Raw genomic sequence first — 14,740 nt, forward strand, 5'->3', positions numbered from 1 at the left:
TGCTCTCAGATCACTGACATATATTTCTCAGACCCCTGTCCTTTTCAGTATATAAGGTGGTAAAGTGATGCACTGGATCTCCTAGCGTTTACAACCTGTCGGCTCTCCGTTCTGTAGGTTACTAACATTCAGTTAGCTCAGACCCCGTGGATGAATCTCTCAAATCATATCCCTCCTCCTCTCTGTTGTCCCCCCCACCCCCCACACTCCGCAGCTCCCCTCACACACCTCTCTCTCTCTCTGCTCCTCCGCTTATTCCTCTATAACAATCGAGACTGCTATATTTTGGAGGGAGCAGTGGGCATTGTTGAAACGCGTTCTGCGGACGGGGCTGTGTGTGTGAGAGAGAGGGAGAGAGGGGAAGTCTCAGCCCACCCAGTGATGGCCGAGGCTGCTCGGGTCAGTGCTGGCCCCGAGTTCTACGGGCTGACCGAGCTCACCGAGGAGGAGGAAGTCTTCCTGGCCATAGCCGATGGCAAGGAGCAAGGCCCGGGAGGGGGATTGCTGCTGAGCACGACCAGTCCCGAAGCACCTTCCACCCGGGACATGGAGAACCAGTTTCTGCATCTGGCCATCAAGAAACAAGTCTCTTACAGGTAAGGGGTGTGTGTGTGTGTGGAGGTCACTGTCCTGCAACTTGTACTGACCTGTGTTTCTTGTAGTGACAGGTGTTGAAAATTGTCAAAACATCCACAAACAAATAATCACCTTCTGTTGCACGGTACTTACATTTTTATGTTTAGGCTTACACTTTGTGTATTCGTAATATGAGAGATCTATCAATGTATTGTCTTCTTGGAGCCACAGCTGCTGCCAGTTGTCAAAATATCCCCAAATAATGACTTCTGTTGCCCAGTACATGTATATTGTTTGAGGAGACATATATTTATATATGTATATAGTTGTCTGTCTTGCAGTCACAGCTGCTGCCAGTTGTCAAAAGATCGACAAATAGTCACTTTTGTTTCCCAGTCCGTGTATAAGCAAGCAGTTTGTATAGAAATCAGAGTGAGAGATTGCATGATCCTTCCCGTACTGACAGCAGCTGCACACTGTCAAAATACCCACGGCGTTTTGTTGCCCAGTAATTGTAAATGTATATAGTTTGAGTAGACGGAACAGTAAAGAGATCGAACACTGCATTGTCCTTCTAGTGCTCGGCTGCAAGTTGTCAAAACGTCTCCACTCTGTGACTTTCTGTTGCCCAGAGTGATGGCGGGCAGAGAGTGGGCACTCGGGTGATTTCAGGCAGCGTTATGGTCAGCAGACATATGTTCCTTTTGTTATTACAAACGGAACTCTGTGTGTGACTGTGTGTGAGAGTGTGTATGGGTGTGTGTGCGAGACAGAGTCTGTGTGTGTGTGTGAGAGTGTGTGTGTGTGAGAGTGTGTGTGTGAGAGTGTGAGTGTGAGTGTATGGGTGTGTGTGTATGTGTGTGAGTGCGAGAGAGATTCTGTGTGTATGTGAGTGTGTGCGAGAGAGTCTGTGTGTGTATGAGTGTGTGTGAGTGTGTGTGTGAGAGAGAGTGTGTGTGCGTGTGCGAGAGAGTCTGTGTGTGTGTGAGAGAGAGAGTCTGTGTGTGTGTGAGAGAGAGATTCTGTGTGTGTGTGAGAGAGAGAGTCTGTGTGTGTGTGAGAGAGAGAGTCTGTGTGTGTGTGAGAGAGAGAGTCTGTGTGTGTGTGAGAGAGAGAGTCTGTGTGTGTGTGAGAGAGAGATTCTGTGTGTGTGTGAGAGAGAGAGTCTGTGTGTGTGTGAGAGAGAGAGTCTGTGTGTGTGTGAGAGAGAGATTCTGTGTGTGTGTGAGAGAGAGATTCTGTGTGTGTGTGAGAGAGAGAGTCTGTGTGTGTGTGAGAGAGAGATTCTGTGTGTGTGTGAGAGAGAGATTCTGTGTGTGTGTGAGAGAGAGAGTCTGTGTGTGTGTGAGAGAGAGAGTCTGTGTGTGTGTGAGAGAGAGATTCTGTGTGTGTGTGAGAGAGAGATTCTGTGTGTGTGTGAGAGAGAGAGTCTGTGTGTGTGTGAGAGAGAGAGTCTGTGTGTGTGTGAGAGAGAGATTCTGTGTGTGTGTGAGAGAGAGATTCTGTGTGTGTGTGAGAGAGAGATTCTGTGTGTGTGAGAGAGAGAGAGTCTGTGTGTGTGTGAGAGAGAGATTCTGTGTGTGTGTGAGAGAGAGATTCTGTGTGTGTGTGAGAGAGAGAGTCTGTGTGTGTGTGAGAGAGATTCTGTGTGTGTGTGAGAGAGAGATTCTGTGTGTGTGTGAGAGAGAGAGTCTGTGTGTGTGTGAGAGAGAGATTCTGTGTGTGTGTGAGAGAGAGAGTGTGTGTGTGTGTGAGAGAGAGAGTCTGTGTGTGTGTGAGAGAGAGATTCTGTGTGTGTGTGAGAGAGAGAGTCTGTGTGTGTGTGAGAGAGAGATTCTGTGTGTGTGTGTGAGAGAGAGTCTGTGTGTGTGTGAGAGAGAGATTCTGTGTGTGTGTGAGAGAGAGAGTCTGTGTGTGTGTGAGAGAGAGAGTGTGTGTGTGTGAGAGAGAGAGAGTGTGTGTGTGTGAGAGAGAGAGTCTGTGTGTGTGTGAGAGAGAGATTCTGTGTGTGTGTGAGAGAGAGAGTGTGTGTGTGTGTGAGAGAGAGATTCTGTGTGTGTGTGAGAGAGAGAGTCTGTGTGTGTGTGAGAGAGAGATTCTGTGTGTGTGTGTGCGAGAGAGTCTGTGTGTGTGTGAGAGAGAGTCTGTGTGTGTGTGAGAGAGATTCTGTGTGTGTGTGAGAGAGAGAGTCTGTGTGTGTGTGAGAGAGAGAGTCTGTGTGTGTGTGAGAGAGAGAGTCTGTGTGTGTGTGAGAGAGAGAGTCTGTGTGTGTGTGAGAGAGAGATTCTGTGTGTGTGTGAGAGAGAGAGTCTGTGTGTGTATGAGTGTGTGTGAGTGAGTGTGTGTGAGAGTGTGTGTGAGAGAGAGAGTCTGTGTGTGTATGAGTGTGTGTGAGTGAGTGTGTGTGAGAGTGTGTGTGAGAGAGAGAGTCTGTGTGTGTATGAGTGTGTGTGAGTGAGTGTGTGTGAGAGTGTGTGTGAGAGAGAGAGTCTGTGTGTGTATGAGTGTGTGTGAGTGAGTGTGTGTGAGAGTGTGTGTGTGTGTGAGAGTCTGTGTGTGTATGAGTGTGTGTGAGTGAGTGTGTGTGAGAGTGTGTGTGAGAGAGAGAGTCTGTGTGTGTATGAGTGTGTGTGAGTGAGTGTGTGTGAGAGTGTGTGTGTGTGTGAGAGTCTGTGTGTGTGTGAGAGTGTGTGTGTGTGTGAGAGTGTGTGTGTGTGTGAGAGAGAGAGTCTGTGTGTGTGTGAGTGTGTGTGAGTGTGTGTGTATGAGTCTGTGTGTGTGTGTGTGTGTGTTTGAACTCAATCCACAGTACAGAACAAGTGAGCGGTCTCCATACAGTCGTGATGTTCTTTTAATGAGAGCAACCTCCTGGGTTTGTTCAGGGTACCGTTTCATTGTGATTCGCCTGACCCTACGATAACTTGGATGTGATTTTAGATCCTACAGTTGGAAGTGATTTTGCCGAGCCTCCAGCTTGCTTGGCTGTAATCATTGTTTGTTAAAAATACAACTCGGAGATCCCTCTTCCGCACCCCCCCCCCCCCCCCCGCCCCAACCCCCACCTCTCTCCCTTACTCTGTGTCTGTAACGGGGGAAAGCCTGTGATTGTGTTCGGCATGTCTGTGCATTAACTGAGAGCAGAAAGGACCACACAGCTCCTGGCAATCGGGGATCAGGGCTGAAGGTTGTGGGGTCCTGTGCAAAGTGCTACACCATTGTAAAGTGCAGAGGAGCCTGGAGTGTGAGGGTCGGGCGTTTTGGGGGGGGGGGGGGGGGGGGGGTGGTGGCTGTGCCCTTCCAATGACTTAACCCGAAATTCCCGTCGCCCAATTTCCCTGTCAATTTCATTTGCGTGCATTTCAGGTTAAAATGGGTGTCAGTCAGTGTGAAGGACCAAAGCTCACACACTCTCTAGCCCTTCTTCAAAGGTGAGAACCGTTCAAAAAAAAAATTGGAAATCTGAGTAACTTTTATTTCAATGTTCGAGGGGCGCTTAGACATGATTCAAACGGGCTGAAACGACCCAGTGGAGTCCAACTGGGGGAAACAGCTCCCCGGCTATCATGAAGCACATGGACAGGACTCCCTTCAATAATGCACCTGAAATCTGTTCAGATCCTATCAGCTAAGGCAATGGCTTCAAATCCTGGAATTAAACGCTAATGTGAGGGGTGGGGGGCGTTTTGAGCGGAAGGAGTACCCTTAGACGCGGAGATCGAGAGTCAGTGCTGAAAGTCAGTGGCTCTATTCACTACTTATTGGGCCCACTATCCCAGAATCTTCTGTGCTGCACCCACCCCAGTCAGAGGTACACAGGACACTCCCAGACCAACTGTTTAAACAGTGGGGGCAGGTAGGCTTTGCTGGTAACACAAATGACACAGTGTGCTTCAGTTTCACCATTGAGTTGAACGCCACACTTCATATTTTAACCACAGAGCAGGATGTTACTCACAGCCTGTTTGAGGGTTACCCACAGGTACAACAGATAGCTGGAGCAGAAACTCTTATCATGGTGCTGGACTTTAAAATGGGTGCTGTCTGGAGGGGCCATTGGAGTCCATGGGTAGGATTACCTCATTATTTGAACATGCTGGTAACTAATTACAGATGCTGCTTATGTACACAGAATTATCTCCGCACTATCATATAATCACTGTGGATGTAAACCCTCGAGTTGCAGATTTGAGAGTGAACCCTGCACTCCATATCTCTCCCCTCCTACAGAAACAGGCAACGGCATTGTGGGGGTTTCATATCAGAGGTCACCAGGAGCAGTCACCCAAGCGTGTGGCAACTGAGCCCTTACGTGAACAGCAGACGGGCATATGTCCAAGATTTCTGAGACTCCCTGCTCAGAGATAACAAAAAAGGCTGTGATTTTCTTCCGATTGTTTCACCTTCCTCCCCAGAAATGTCTAAGCTTCACTCAGCCACTCAGAGACTAGCATAGCTGAGAGCAGGTACCCAATCTGAGCATGATTGTGGGTGCCAATTGAGTTTACTGTCCCGACTGCTCTTGTTTTGAGGTTTACCCTGGATGTCCATTCTGTGTTTCTGAATGAACAACAATTTTAACTAGAAATGACAAATGCTGGGTGGATCAGGCAGCATCCATGGAGAGAGAGAGAGCAAGTTAAGGTTTCCAGTCTAGTTGACTCTTCATCAGAGCTGAAGAGAAGTGTGGAGAGGGGGACGGCATTTATATGATAGTTCCAGGGGGTGCCGGTGGGGGTTAATGGGTGTATGGTGCTGGTGAAGTCTACACTAAGTGTGTAGAATGGTAGAACAATGGTGTGTCTCACTGGCAGAGTTGAAAGGACAGTAAATGAGATGGGGGGGGGTCTGGGAGGGGAGGACATGATAATAAGCTAAAATGAAAGAAATGGTTGATAATTTGAAGGTGTCACACTCAATAGTGAGCACAGAAGGCCGTAAAATGCCTGGTCTGAAGATAGGATGTTGTTCCTGCAGTTTGTGCTGTGATTCACTGGAACACTGCAGCATGCCAAGGACAGACATGTGGGCATGTGAGCAGGGTGCTGTGTTAGAATGACCAGCTCCGGGAAGGTCGGGGGTCATACCTGCGCACAGACTGGAGCTGATCCACAAAGCGGACGCCCAGCCTGTGTTTGGTTTCTCCAATGTAGGCTAGGCCACACTGGGTGCAATAAATGCAATCCACAGGAGTAGGGGAGGTCCAGGAGAATTGCTGCTATGCCTGGAAAGACTGATTAGGCCCTGAGATGGTGAGCAGGGAGAAGGTGAAGGGGCAGGCAGTCTACCTTCTGCAGTTATGTGGGAAAGTGTTGTGGGGGGAGGCGGGGTGGTGTTGGTGGTTGTGGAATGGGCTGGGGGGAATGATCCCTGCGAAATGCAGATGGGGGGAGAGAGGGGAAGATGCATTAGATGGTGGCGTTCTGCTGGAGCTGTCTGAAATAGCAGACAATGATCCTTTGAGTGCGGAGGCTGGTGGGATGGAAAGTGAGGACAAGGGGAAGCCGATCACAGTGTTGTGGGGGATGGGAAGGGGCAAGGGTGGAGGCACGGGTGATAGGTCGGATACAGTTGGGGCCTTATCAACCACAATGGGTGGGAAGCCACAGTCACGGAAGGAGCAAGACATGTAGCATTAGCCCCCCTCCCCCTCACTATAACATAAGTGCTGCTCCCTCCACACTTCATATCAGCTCTGATGAAGAGTCATTTCGATTCAACACGTTAGCTTGCTCTCTCTCCATGAATGCTACCTGACCCACTGTGATCTCCAGCATTTGTTGTTATTCAGGACAGATTTCAGCATTTGCAGCAATTTCTTCCAACAATGATGACTATATGGTTTGCAAGTTGACCAAATCGACAACTTTTTTGTTAAACACAGTGTTCTTGTAAAAAAGCCAATCTGAGCTTTGCATTATGATAACTTGATTGTGATTTTAGATCCTACAATTGGTGACTCATCCGAAACACCTTTTTGTTGTTTCGTAACACTGCAGTATAATTATTTGACATTCTCTTCCTCATTTGGAATTCCAGAGCTGAATTTGGTAATGGGACCAAAGCATCTTGGGTTTCCAATATGGCAGGTAGGCAACGCGAACTCATTAGGAGCTGGACACTGTGAGGCCCAGAAAATCAATGTGCAGTGCTCTCTACCGAAACAGACACAAGACCCTTGAAGTGGCAAGGAAGAGATTTGTTTGAAGACCTCACTGCATGGCAACTAGTGCCAGATTCACTCAGAAACCTAGTCAACATGTAGCTTTAAAGGGATTGCAATCAGCAGCGCAGGCATTCAATGCTTATTTTGATCAACTGTTCCCCTGTGCACTCTGCCCATCCCCTGTCCCACTACAACGAATACAGATTTCCCCATGGTCATTACAACTACCCTGGCCATGTTGATGTTACCAGATTCCCATCACTGCTGCTTCCAAGTCATTCTCTGGCACATTCTCTGGATCGGTTCAGGCTTGGAGGTCCAAAGGCCCTGTTCCTGGGCCGTAAGTTTTCTTTGCTCTTTGTTCTATGTCTTAGCTCTGTTCTGTTAGCTTCTTCCCCCCCACCCCATTTCCAATGACCTTCTTCTTCATTTACCTATCAGCTGCCAGCTGTGACTTGATGGTCCATTGTGTTGCTCCCTCAACCTCTCCGTAACTGAAGTTTCTGAATCTCACCAACCTGAATGCATCCCAACCTTCTACACACACACCCACAGAAGTCAGCAATGTAGGGGAATTATCACAACAGTTGGTCACTCAAGAGGATTCTTGAAAACAAAAGATGTGAGGGGTTCAGTTTGCAATTGATGGCAGAGCATTGTGGTATTTGAAAGAAAACTTTGCCAGTGTGGGTCATGCATGGTGGCTCAGTGGTTAGCACTGCTGACTCACAGCGCCAGGCACCTGGGTTCGATTCCACCCTCGGGTGACTGTCTGTGTGGAGTTTGCACATTCTCCCCGTGTCTGCGTGGGTTTCCTCCCACAGTTCAAAGATGTGCAGGTCAGGTGGATTGGCCATGGGAAATGCAGGTTATGGGAATTGGGTAGGGAGACTGGGTCTGGGTGGGTGAGTCGGCACTGCAGGGGTTCGATGATCCTGTCTTCAAACCCCATTGGACTTTCGGTTTTTTTCTCAAATGCCACATTGGAAGTACTCCTGTTCTCCAACTGTAGAATATTTTCTGTTCGTAGCCTCCATTTTAGGTGCACCTCTCTAACCAAGGAGAGATATTCAGACTCTAGATTGGATTTTGTGCTGCACTTGTGATCCAGCAACTTAGGATTCAATGTAGTGGGCAGTTTACTCTGTTCCATGGATGCACCAGCCCTGAAATGTAATTAATGTTCACCCACTGGAGACAGATAGGATTCTCAGGACACACTTGAGACTGCAGTTGACACAGCACGTGTTCTGAATACCATGCTCATTTCTCTCTGACTCTTCCTAAAAGACACCACTGGAGGCTGGCTGTGATAAATGAATCTGTTACTTACCCTATGGTGGATGGATGAATACTGCTCCCAACTCCCCATTATGTTCCTTGCCTCCACTCTGTCCAATCTGTTTCTCTCCTTCGTGACTGGTGAATGGCCTCTGGAGCTATCGTTAGGTCTCGTGTCACCGTTAAGATCCCAATGAAATCGGTGCATCAGTTTGCCTTGTTTCTGCCAAAGGGCAGATTATCCAATTTTCAGCAATCTGTTTTTAACTCAAATGCTTACATATTGCACCACAAGTGTCCATTCACACATCTTCCAGCTCTCAATGTCAGCTAATTACAAGGATATTCTGGTAAACTCTGCCTCATTGATATGCAGAAACTCTTCCAAGACAGTTTGAGTCATTACCTTGAATACTCTTCAACTCCTTACTTGGCCTCAGACACACTGAGCAATCCAGTCACCTGAGCACAAAGCTCTCCCCCAGTTAGAGATTTCCACATACTGTAGTTGGGATGAAGATGGAATCCAATTTAACGTACATTTCACAGTGCATCTGCAAATTCATCTCTCGCTGCATCTGATGTGATGTTGTTTGGAGGATGTTGGGGGTGAATGTGGGGCAAGAAAGATCAGTTCTGAGTGTTAACATTTGAACCTGTTTTAGATATTCTAAGCCAAAAAAAAAGCTTCTCTAAACTGCTAACAAATGCAAACTCGGACTGGCTGTGCAAAATAATTTGCATAAGCATTCAGTGCAATGGAAAATAGTTTCTTTCTTCCAATGGATACATGGATTAAAAAGAGTATAGGCAATAATAATGTCCCCATGACCTCTCAGAAAGATGGTTAACTAACAATCTGATCGAGCCATCTATTTTCATAAAACCTTTGATAAACTTGATTTAACTTTTCAAAAATAATAAATTCTCATACTTTTTTGCAGTCTTCTGGAGATTGGACAATGAGAACGGCAACTTGCTTCTTGTCTCTGTCATTGTATAGGCTGAAGTATGTTATACATTTACTTTGTGCAGTTGCAGATAGCCTCAGGCTGCAAAACTGACCATTTTAAAAAGAGTTTTGAAAGTTAATGACCTTCCTTACCCCTCAGAAGATCACCTCAACCCATCCATCCATCCTCCAGCAGGACAAAGAGAGCTCTGAGTCTGGTTTTAAAAAGATCTTTCCCTGCAGATACAGCTATCACAGCTGCAGTCTTACCAAAGGCCCACTACAAAAACTAATTAAATAGATTGTAACTATAGTACAATCACAGCCTGACAATCAATATTCATTATTTTAATCACTAGCGTGGGCTGTGATTTTGTTTTATTTGTTGAACAATAGGAACATATTGACATTAGAAGGATATTTAGCTCTTCAAGCTTATTCTACTAATGTTTTACAAGATCATGGCTGATCTGTGATCTAACCCAATATGCCAATAGTGGGCGGCATGGTGGCACAGTGGTTAGCACTGCTGCCTCACAGCCCCAGAGACCTGGGTTCAATTCCCGCCTCAGGCAACTGGCTGTGTGGAGTTTGCACGTTCTCCACGTGTCTGCGTGGGTTTCCTCTGGGTGCTCCGGTTTCCTCCCACAGTCCAAAGATGTGCAGGTAAGGTGAATTGACCATGCTAAATTGTCTGTAGTGTTAGGTAAGGGGTAAATGTAGGGGTAGGGGTATGGGTATGTTGCACTTTGGTGGGTCGTTGTGGACTTGTTGGGCCGAAGGGCCTGTTTCCACACTGAAATCTAAATCTAAATTACCTAGCGTTGCTCTAAATAGCTCTGTTTTACAAAGGTCTCAGAATTGAAATGTTATAATTGGCCTATAGTCACTTGCCATGGTGAGGGTTCCAAACTTCTATCACTCCAAATAAATGATGAATTGTATTCCCACGCCTCGTTGATATCCTGCATAATGCCTGAATACTTGGAAGTGTGTGTAAAATAGGGCAATGTCAACATGGTTTCATCAAGGAGAGGTCATGCCTGAATAGTCTGCTAGAATTCTTAGAGGAAGTACTGAGCAGGTTAGACCAAGAAAAACCAATGGATGTTAACCACCTGAACTTCAAAAAGGCCTTTGACAAGGTACCGCACAGGAGGTTGCTGAGTAAGATAAGGACCCATGCTGTCAGAGGCATGGTGTTAGCATGGATAGAATCTTAGCTGTTTGGCAGAAAGCAGAGAGTGGGGATAAAAGGGTCCTTCTCAGGATGATAGCCAGTGACAAATGGTGTTCCGTAAGGCTCAGTGTTGGGACCACAACTTTTCACTTTATACATTAACAATTTAGATGAAGGAACTGAGAGCATTCTGGCTAAGTTTGCAAATGATACAAAGATAGGTAGAGGGACAGGTAATATTGAGGAGGTGGGAAGGCTGCAGAAAGATTTGGGCAGGTTAGGAGAGTGGGCATGGAAGTAGCAGATGGAGTACATTGTGGGAAAGTATGAGGTCATGTATTTTAGTAGGAAGAATAGAAGCATGGAGTATTTTTTAAATGGGGAGAAAATTCAGAAATCTGAATGCAAAAAGACTTGGGAATTCTAGTCCAGAATTCTGTCAAGGTAAATTTGCAGGTTGAGTCAGTAGTTAGGAAGGCAAATGCAATGATGGCATTTATTTTGAGAGGACTTGAATATAAAAGCAGGGATGTACTTCTGAGGCTCTATAAGACTCTGGTCAGAAAACAATTGGAGTATTGTGATCAGTTTTGGGCCCCATATCGCCGGTAGGATATACAGGCCCTGAAGTGTGTTCAGAGGAGGTTCACAAGAATGGTCCCAGGGATGAAAAGCTTAACATGTGAGGAATGCTTGAGGTCTCTGGGTTTATACTTGTTGGAGTTTAGAAGTATGAGGGGGGATCTAATTGAAACATACATAATACTGTATGGCCAGAACAGAGTAGATGTTGGGAAGATGTTTCCATTGGTAGGAGAGACCAGGACCCGAGGGTACAACGTTAGAGTAGAGGGAAGACCTTTTAGAACAGAGATAAGGAGAAACGTCTTCAGCCAGAGAGTGGGGAATCTGTAGAATTCACTGCCACAGAAGGCTGTGGAGGCCAGGGTCGTTGAGTATATTTAAGATAGAGATGGATAGGTTCTTGATTGTCAAGGGGATCAAGGGTTACAGGGAAAATGGGGTTGAGAAACTTATCAGCCATGATTGAGTGGTGGAACAGACTCAATGGGCTGAATGGCCTAATTTCTTCTCCTTTGTCTTATAATCTTATGGTATAAATTGGAAATAATAATGGTAGCTTAGTCATTTTGGTGCTGGATTAACAATGCTGTATTTGTGAGCTCAAATCCCAACTGTAGTCCAGTGACTAGGAGTAAAGTGCCGCTGGGTCAAAATCCTGGAAGTCCCTCCCTAACGGCATTGTGGGTCTACCTACAGCACATGGAATGCAGCAGTTAAAGAAGGTAGTTCACCACCAATTTCTCAAGGGCAACTAGGGATGGGTGATAAATGCTGGTCCAGCCAGTGATGCCCACATCAAGCAATAAAAGACAAATGTACGTTTATGTTGAAATCCCAAAAAGGTGCCCAGTTTGCCTTCCTCTCAATGACGATGCAATGTCTTCAGGAAAACATGCTTTGGGACTTCCTGAGATCAGACAGGAGCTCCGGAATTGTCAGCCTTTTTCTTTTCACCGATGCTTTGGTAAAATGAAGTTAAAAATCACACTACACCAGGTTAGAGTCCAACAGGTTTATTTGGAAGCACTAGCTTTCGGAGCACTGCTCCTTCATCAGGTAACTGTGGAGTAGGATCATTGGACTAAGAATTTATCGTAAAAGGTCAAAGTGTCATACAACTGATGTGATGTTTTGAACAAATCTAGATTTCTGGTAAGTCTCATAAGAACCGGGTACGATGCTCAACTCATCAATCGCCAGTTCCAACGTGCCACAGCGAGAAACTTTAATGACCTCCTCAGGAGACAGACACAAGCTGTATCCTTCATTGTCCAGTGCTTCCCTGGAGTGGAAAAACTATGCCATGTTCTTCTCAGTCTGCAACACATTATCAATGAGGATGAGCACCTCACCAAGACCTTCCCCACACCTCCACTTCTCACCTTTAAACAACCACCAAACCTCAAAGAGATCATTGTTTGTAGCAAACTGCCCGGCTTTCAGGACATCGACCACAACACCATACAACGCTGTCATGGCAGCCACTGCGAGACATGTCAGAGTGTCAACATGGATACCATAATTAGCCGTGGGGACACCACCCACCGTGTATATGGCAGGTACTCATCTGACTCGGCCAATGTCAGCTATCTTGTACACTGCAGACAAGGATGCCCTGAGGCATGGTACATCTGTAAGACAAAGCAGACGTCATGACTTCAGATGAATGGATAGCGCACAACAATCGCCAAACAGAGATGTTGCCTCCCCATCAGGGAACACTTCAGCGGTCTGGGGCATTTGGTCACGGATCTTCGGATGACCATCCTTCAAGGCGGACTTCGGGATACGCAACAATGCAGAGTGGCTGAGCAGAGGCTGATAGCCAAGTTCAGTACCCATGGGGATGGCCTCAACTGGGACCTTGGGTTCATATCACACTACAGGGGACCCCACTGCACACACACACACACACACACACACACACTCTCTCTCTCTCTCTCTCTCACTCACTCTCTCTCTCTCTCCCACACATGCACATACACACACACACACATATAAGTCTATGGGGTGAATTTGCATTTGCAGAATTGCATTTGCAGATACATTCTATTATGTTCAAAAACCATAAAATCTGTAGACAGGCAATGCATGTGACATTTTATGAATTCCTACTTTGGACACAAAACCAGTCTGGCTCAAGATTGGAACACAGACAGACTCTAACCTTACCCCTTCAATGCATTGTCTGAGCTGAGATGTCACTTTTTTTTATAAAACCTTAAGTTATCTCGGGAATGTGACTTGAAAGAAGTTCTTGGATTTATGAACTGAAACCTGCAACCCATTCTAAAAGATGAATGACTTAACAGCAATCTGGGTTTGTTCAATATATCGCATCAGTGTATGACACTATGATCTTTTGCTATAAATTCTGTGTCATATGATCCTACTCATAACCACCTGACGAAGGGGCAGTGCTCCGAAAGCTAGTGCTTCCAAATAAACCTGTTGGCCTATAAACTGTTGTTGTGTGATTTTTAACTTTGTACACGCTAGTTCAACACCGGCTCTTCCACATTATTAGTAAAATGAGCCTGTATCCTTCTACTTAGCTTGACCCATGTGCTACTCTCAATTCCCCACAATGTAGGAACCCTTGATGACCTCAGAACAATCAATTTGACCAAATGTTAAAAAAAGACATTGGAATTGAACAGAAGCCCGAAGTTATTTTTGTTTCTTGACAATGAACGATTGATGGCGCAGGGCTGGCCAACACAATGTGTACGTTCTACCTTAACATATTGATTTGCATTGTGGAATAATCAATTTAAAATGGTGACCATATGGATGTGGCCACAAAACTAATATACCTCTTCAGATTGTAATATTAAACTTGCCAGAATTCTAATATGTTTAAAGCGCTGGTTTTTAGCTGTTTTATTTTGTCGAGGACCTATCGGACTTTACAGTTTGCAGAGGAAAACAATTAATTGCCATTCGGCTACCTGTTTGCATTCATAACGTGTCCTCCCATTGTTGTTCAGCGTGTCGACACTCCACTTACACTATTTGTACTTCCCTGTTGATACTCCTAATTACCTAATTGCCATTATCTCTCTGCCTATATATTATATGCCTGTGCGATTCCCTCCACTTCATCTGATGAAGGAGCAGTGCTCCGAAAACCTGTGATTTGAAATTAACTTGTTGGATTATAACATGTTGTCGTGTGAATTCTGACTTCATTCATAACTTGACCAGGTTGGTGTTCCATTTAAGTCATCTACTCAGCTGAAATGTAAAGAGTTTGAAGCCAGCTTTAAATCAGTCAACCCCAAATTGTCAACAGCAGAAAGATGAAACAAGAAGGCACACGTTGATAAAACACATCTTAGAAATATCTTCAGATACAGTGAATGACAGAGGACCAGGAGGTCATACCCTCAAGCCTGTTCCATCATAAAATTAGATGCTCAACTCCTTTTAGCTTGGTATCTCTCGATATCTTTACTTAATCAAAATCTGTCACTCTCAGTCATCTCCCGCGTTTGCAGCATTCCGAGAGACGGGCTTCCTGGTAGAACAATTGCTTCCTGATTTCATTCTTGAAATGCCTTTAACTCCAGTGAGGTTGTTTCTTCATTAAGTTTTGAATGGCCAACAGCAATAGCTGAAAGAGAGAACAAAAATCCCGTACAAATGGCAAGCCCAAGTTAACCTACGTTGGCAATGCTGGCCCGGGTCAGCTGAGGAGTGAAATGGAACATTTCAGAACTCGGTGGGGAATGAAAAAACCCTCAGATTAACGTTTCATTTAAAAAAAACACACTCTCTGCCAAAGTGACTACTCTTCACTTGCAATCTGTGCTGCACTTGCAATCTGTGACATGTGGCCTTCTGACTGAAAGGTGAGCCAAACTGAGCAGGCACAGATAATGTGGCACAAGCCTGACTTCACTGTCTCATTTCCATAGACTCCATGTTCAGTGTGCCATATACTGGGAGTGCGTTATGGTTGTCACATTAGCCCATCCATTTCAAGGCACTTCAAAGCAGA

At 45.7% G+C, this 14,740-nt stretch overlaps 1 protein-coding gene across 1 annotated transcript in view; it reads left to right on the forward strand.

The window, feature by feature from the left end:
* The first annotated feature begins 247 nt into the window (after positions 1–247).
* Positions 248–14,740, forward strand: part of dgkza (diacylglycerol kinase, zeta a) — a 790,120-nt gene continuing 775,627 nt past the window's right edge. Inside the window, exon 1 of the mRNA XM_072591939.1 lies at positions 248–596. Coding sequence (XP_072448040.1) covers positions 382–596 — 215 coding nt within the window. The 5' untranslated portion in view covers positions 248–381. The remainder of the gene's footprint in view (positions 597–14,740) is intronic.

This window comes from Chiloscyllium punctatum, chromosome 22 (assembly GCF_047496795.1).
Source record: "Chiloscyllium punctatum isolate Juve2018m chromosome 22, sChiPun1.3, whole genome shotgun sequence".
Taxonomy (NCBI): domain Eukaryota; kingdom Metazoa; phylum Chordata; class Chondrichthyes; order Orectolobiformes; family Hemiscylliidae; genus Chiloscyllium; species Chiloscyllium punctatum.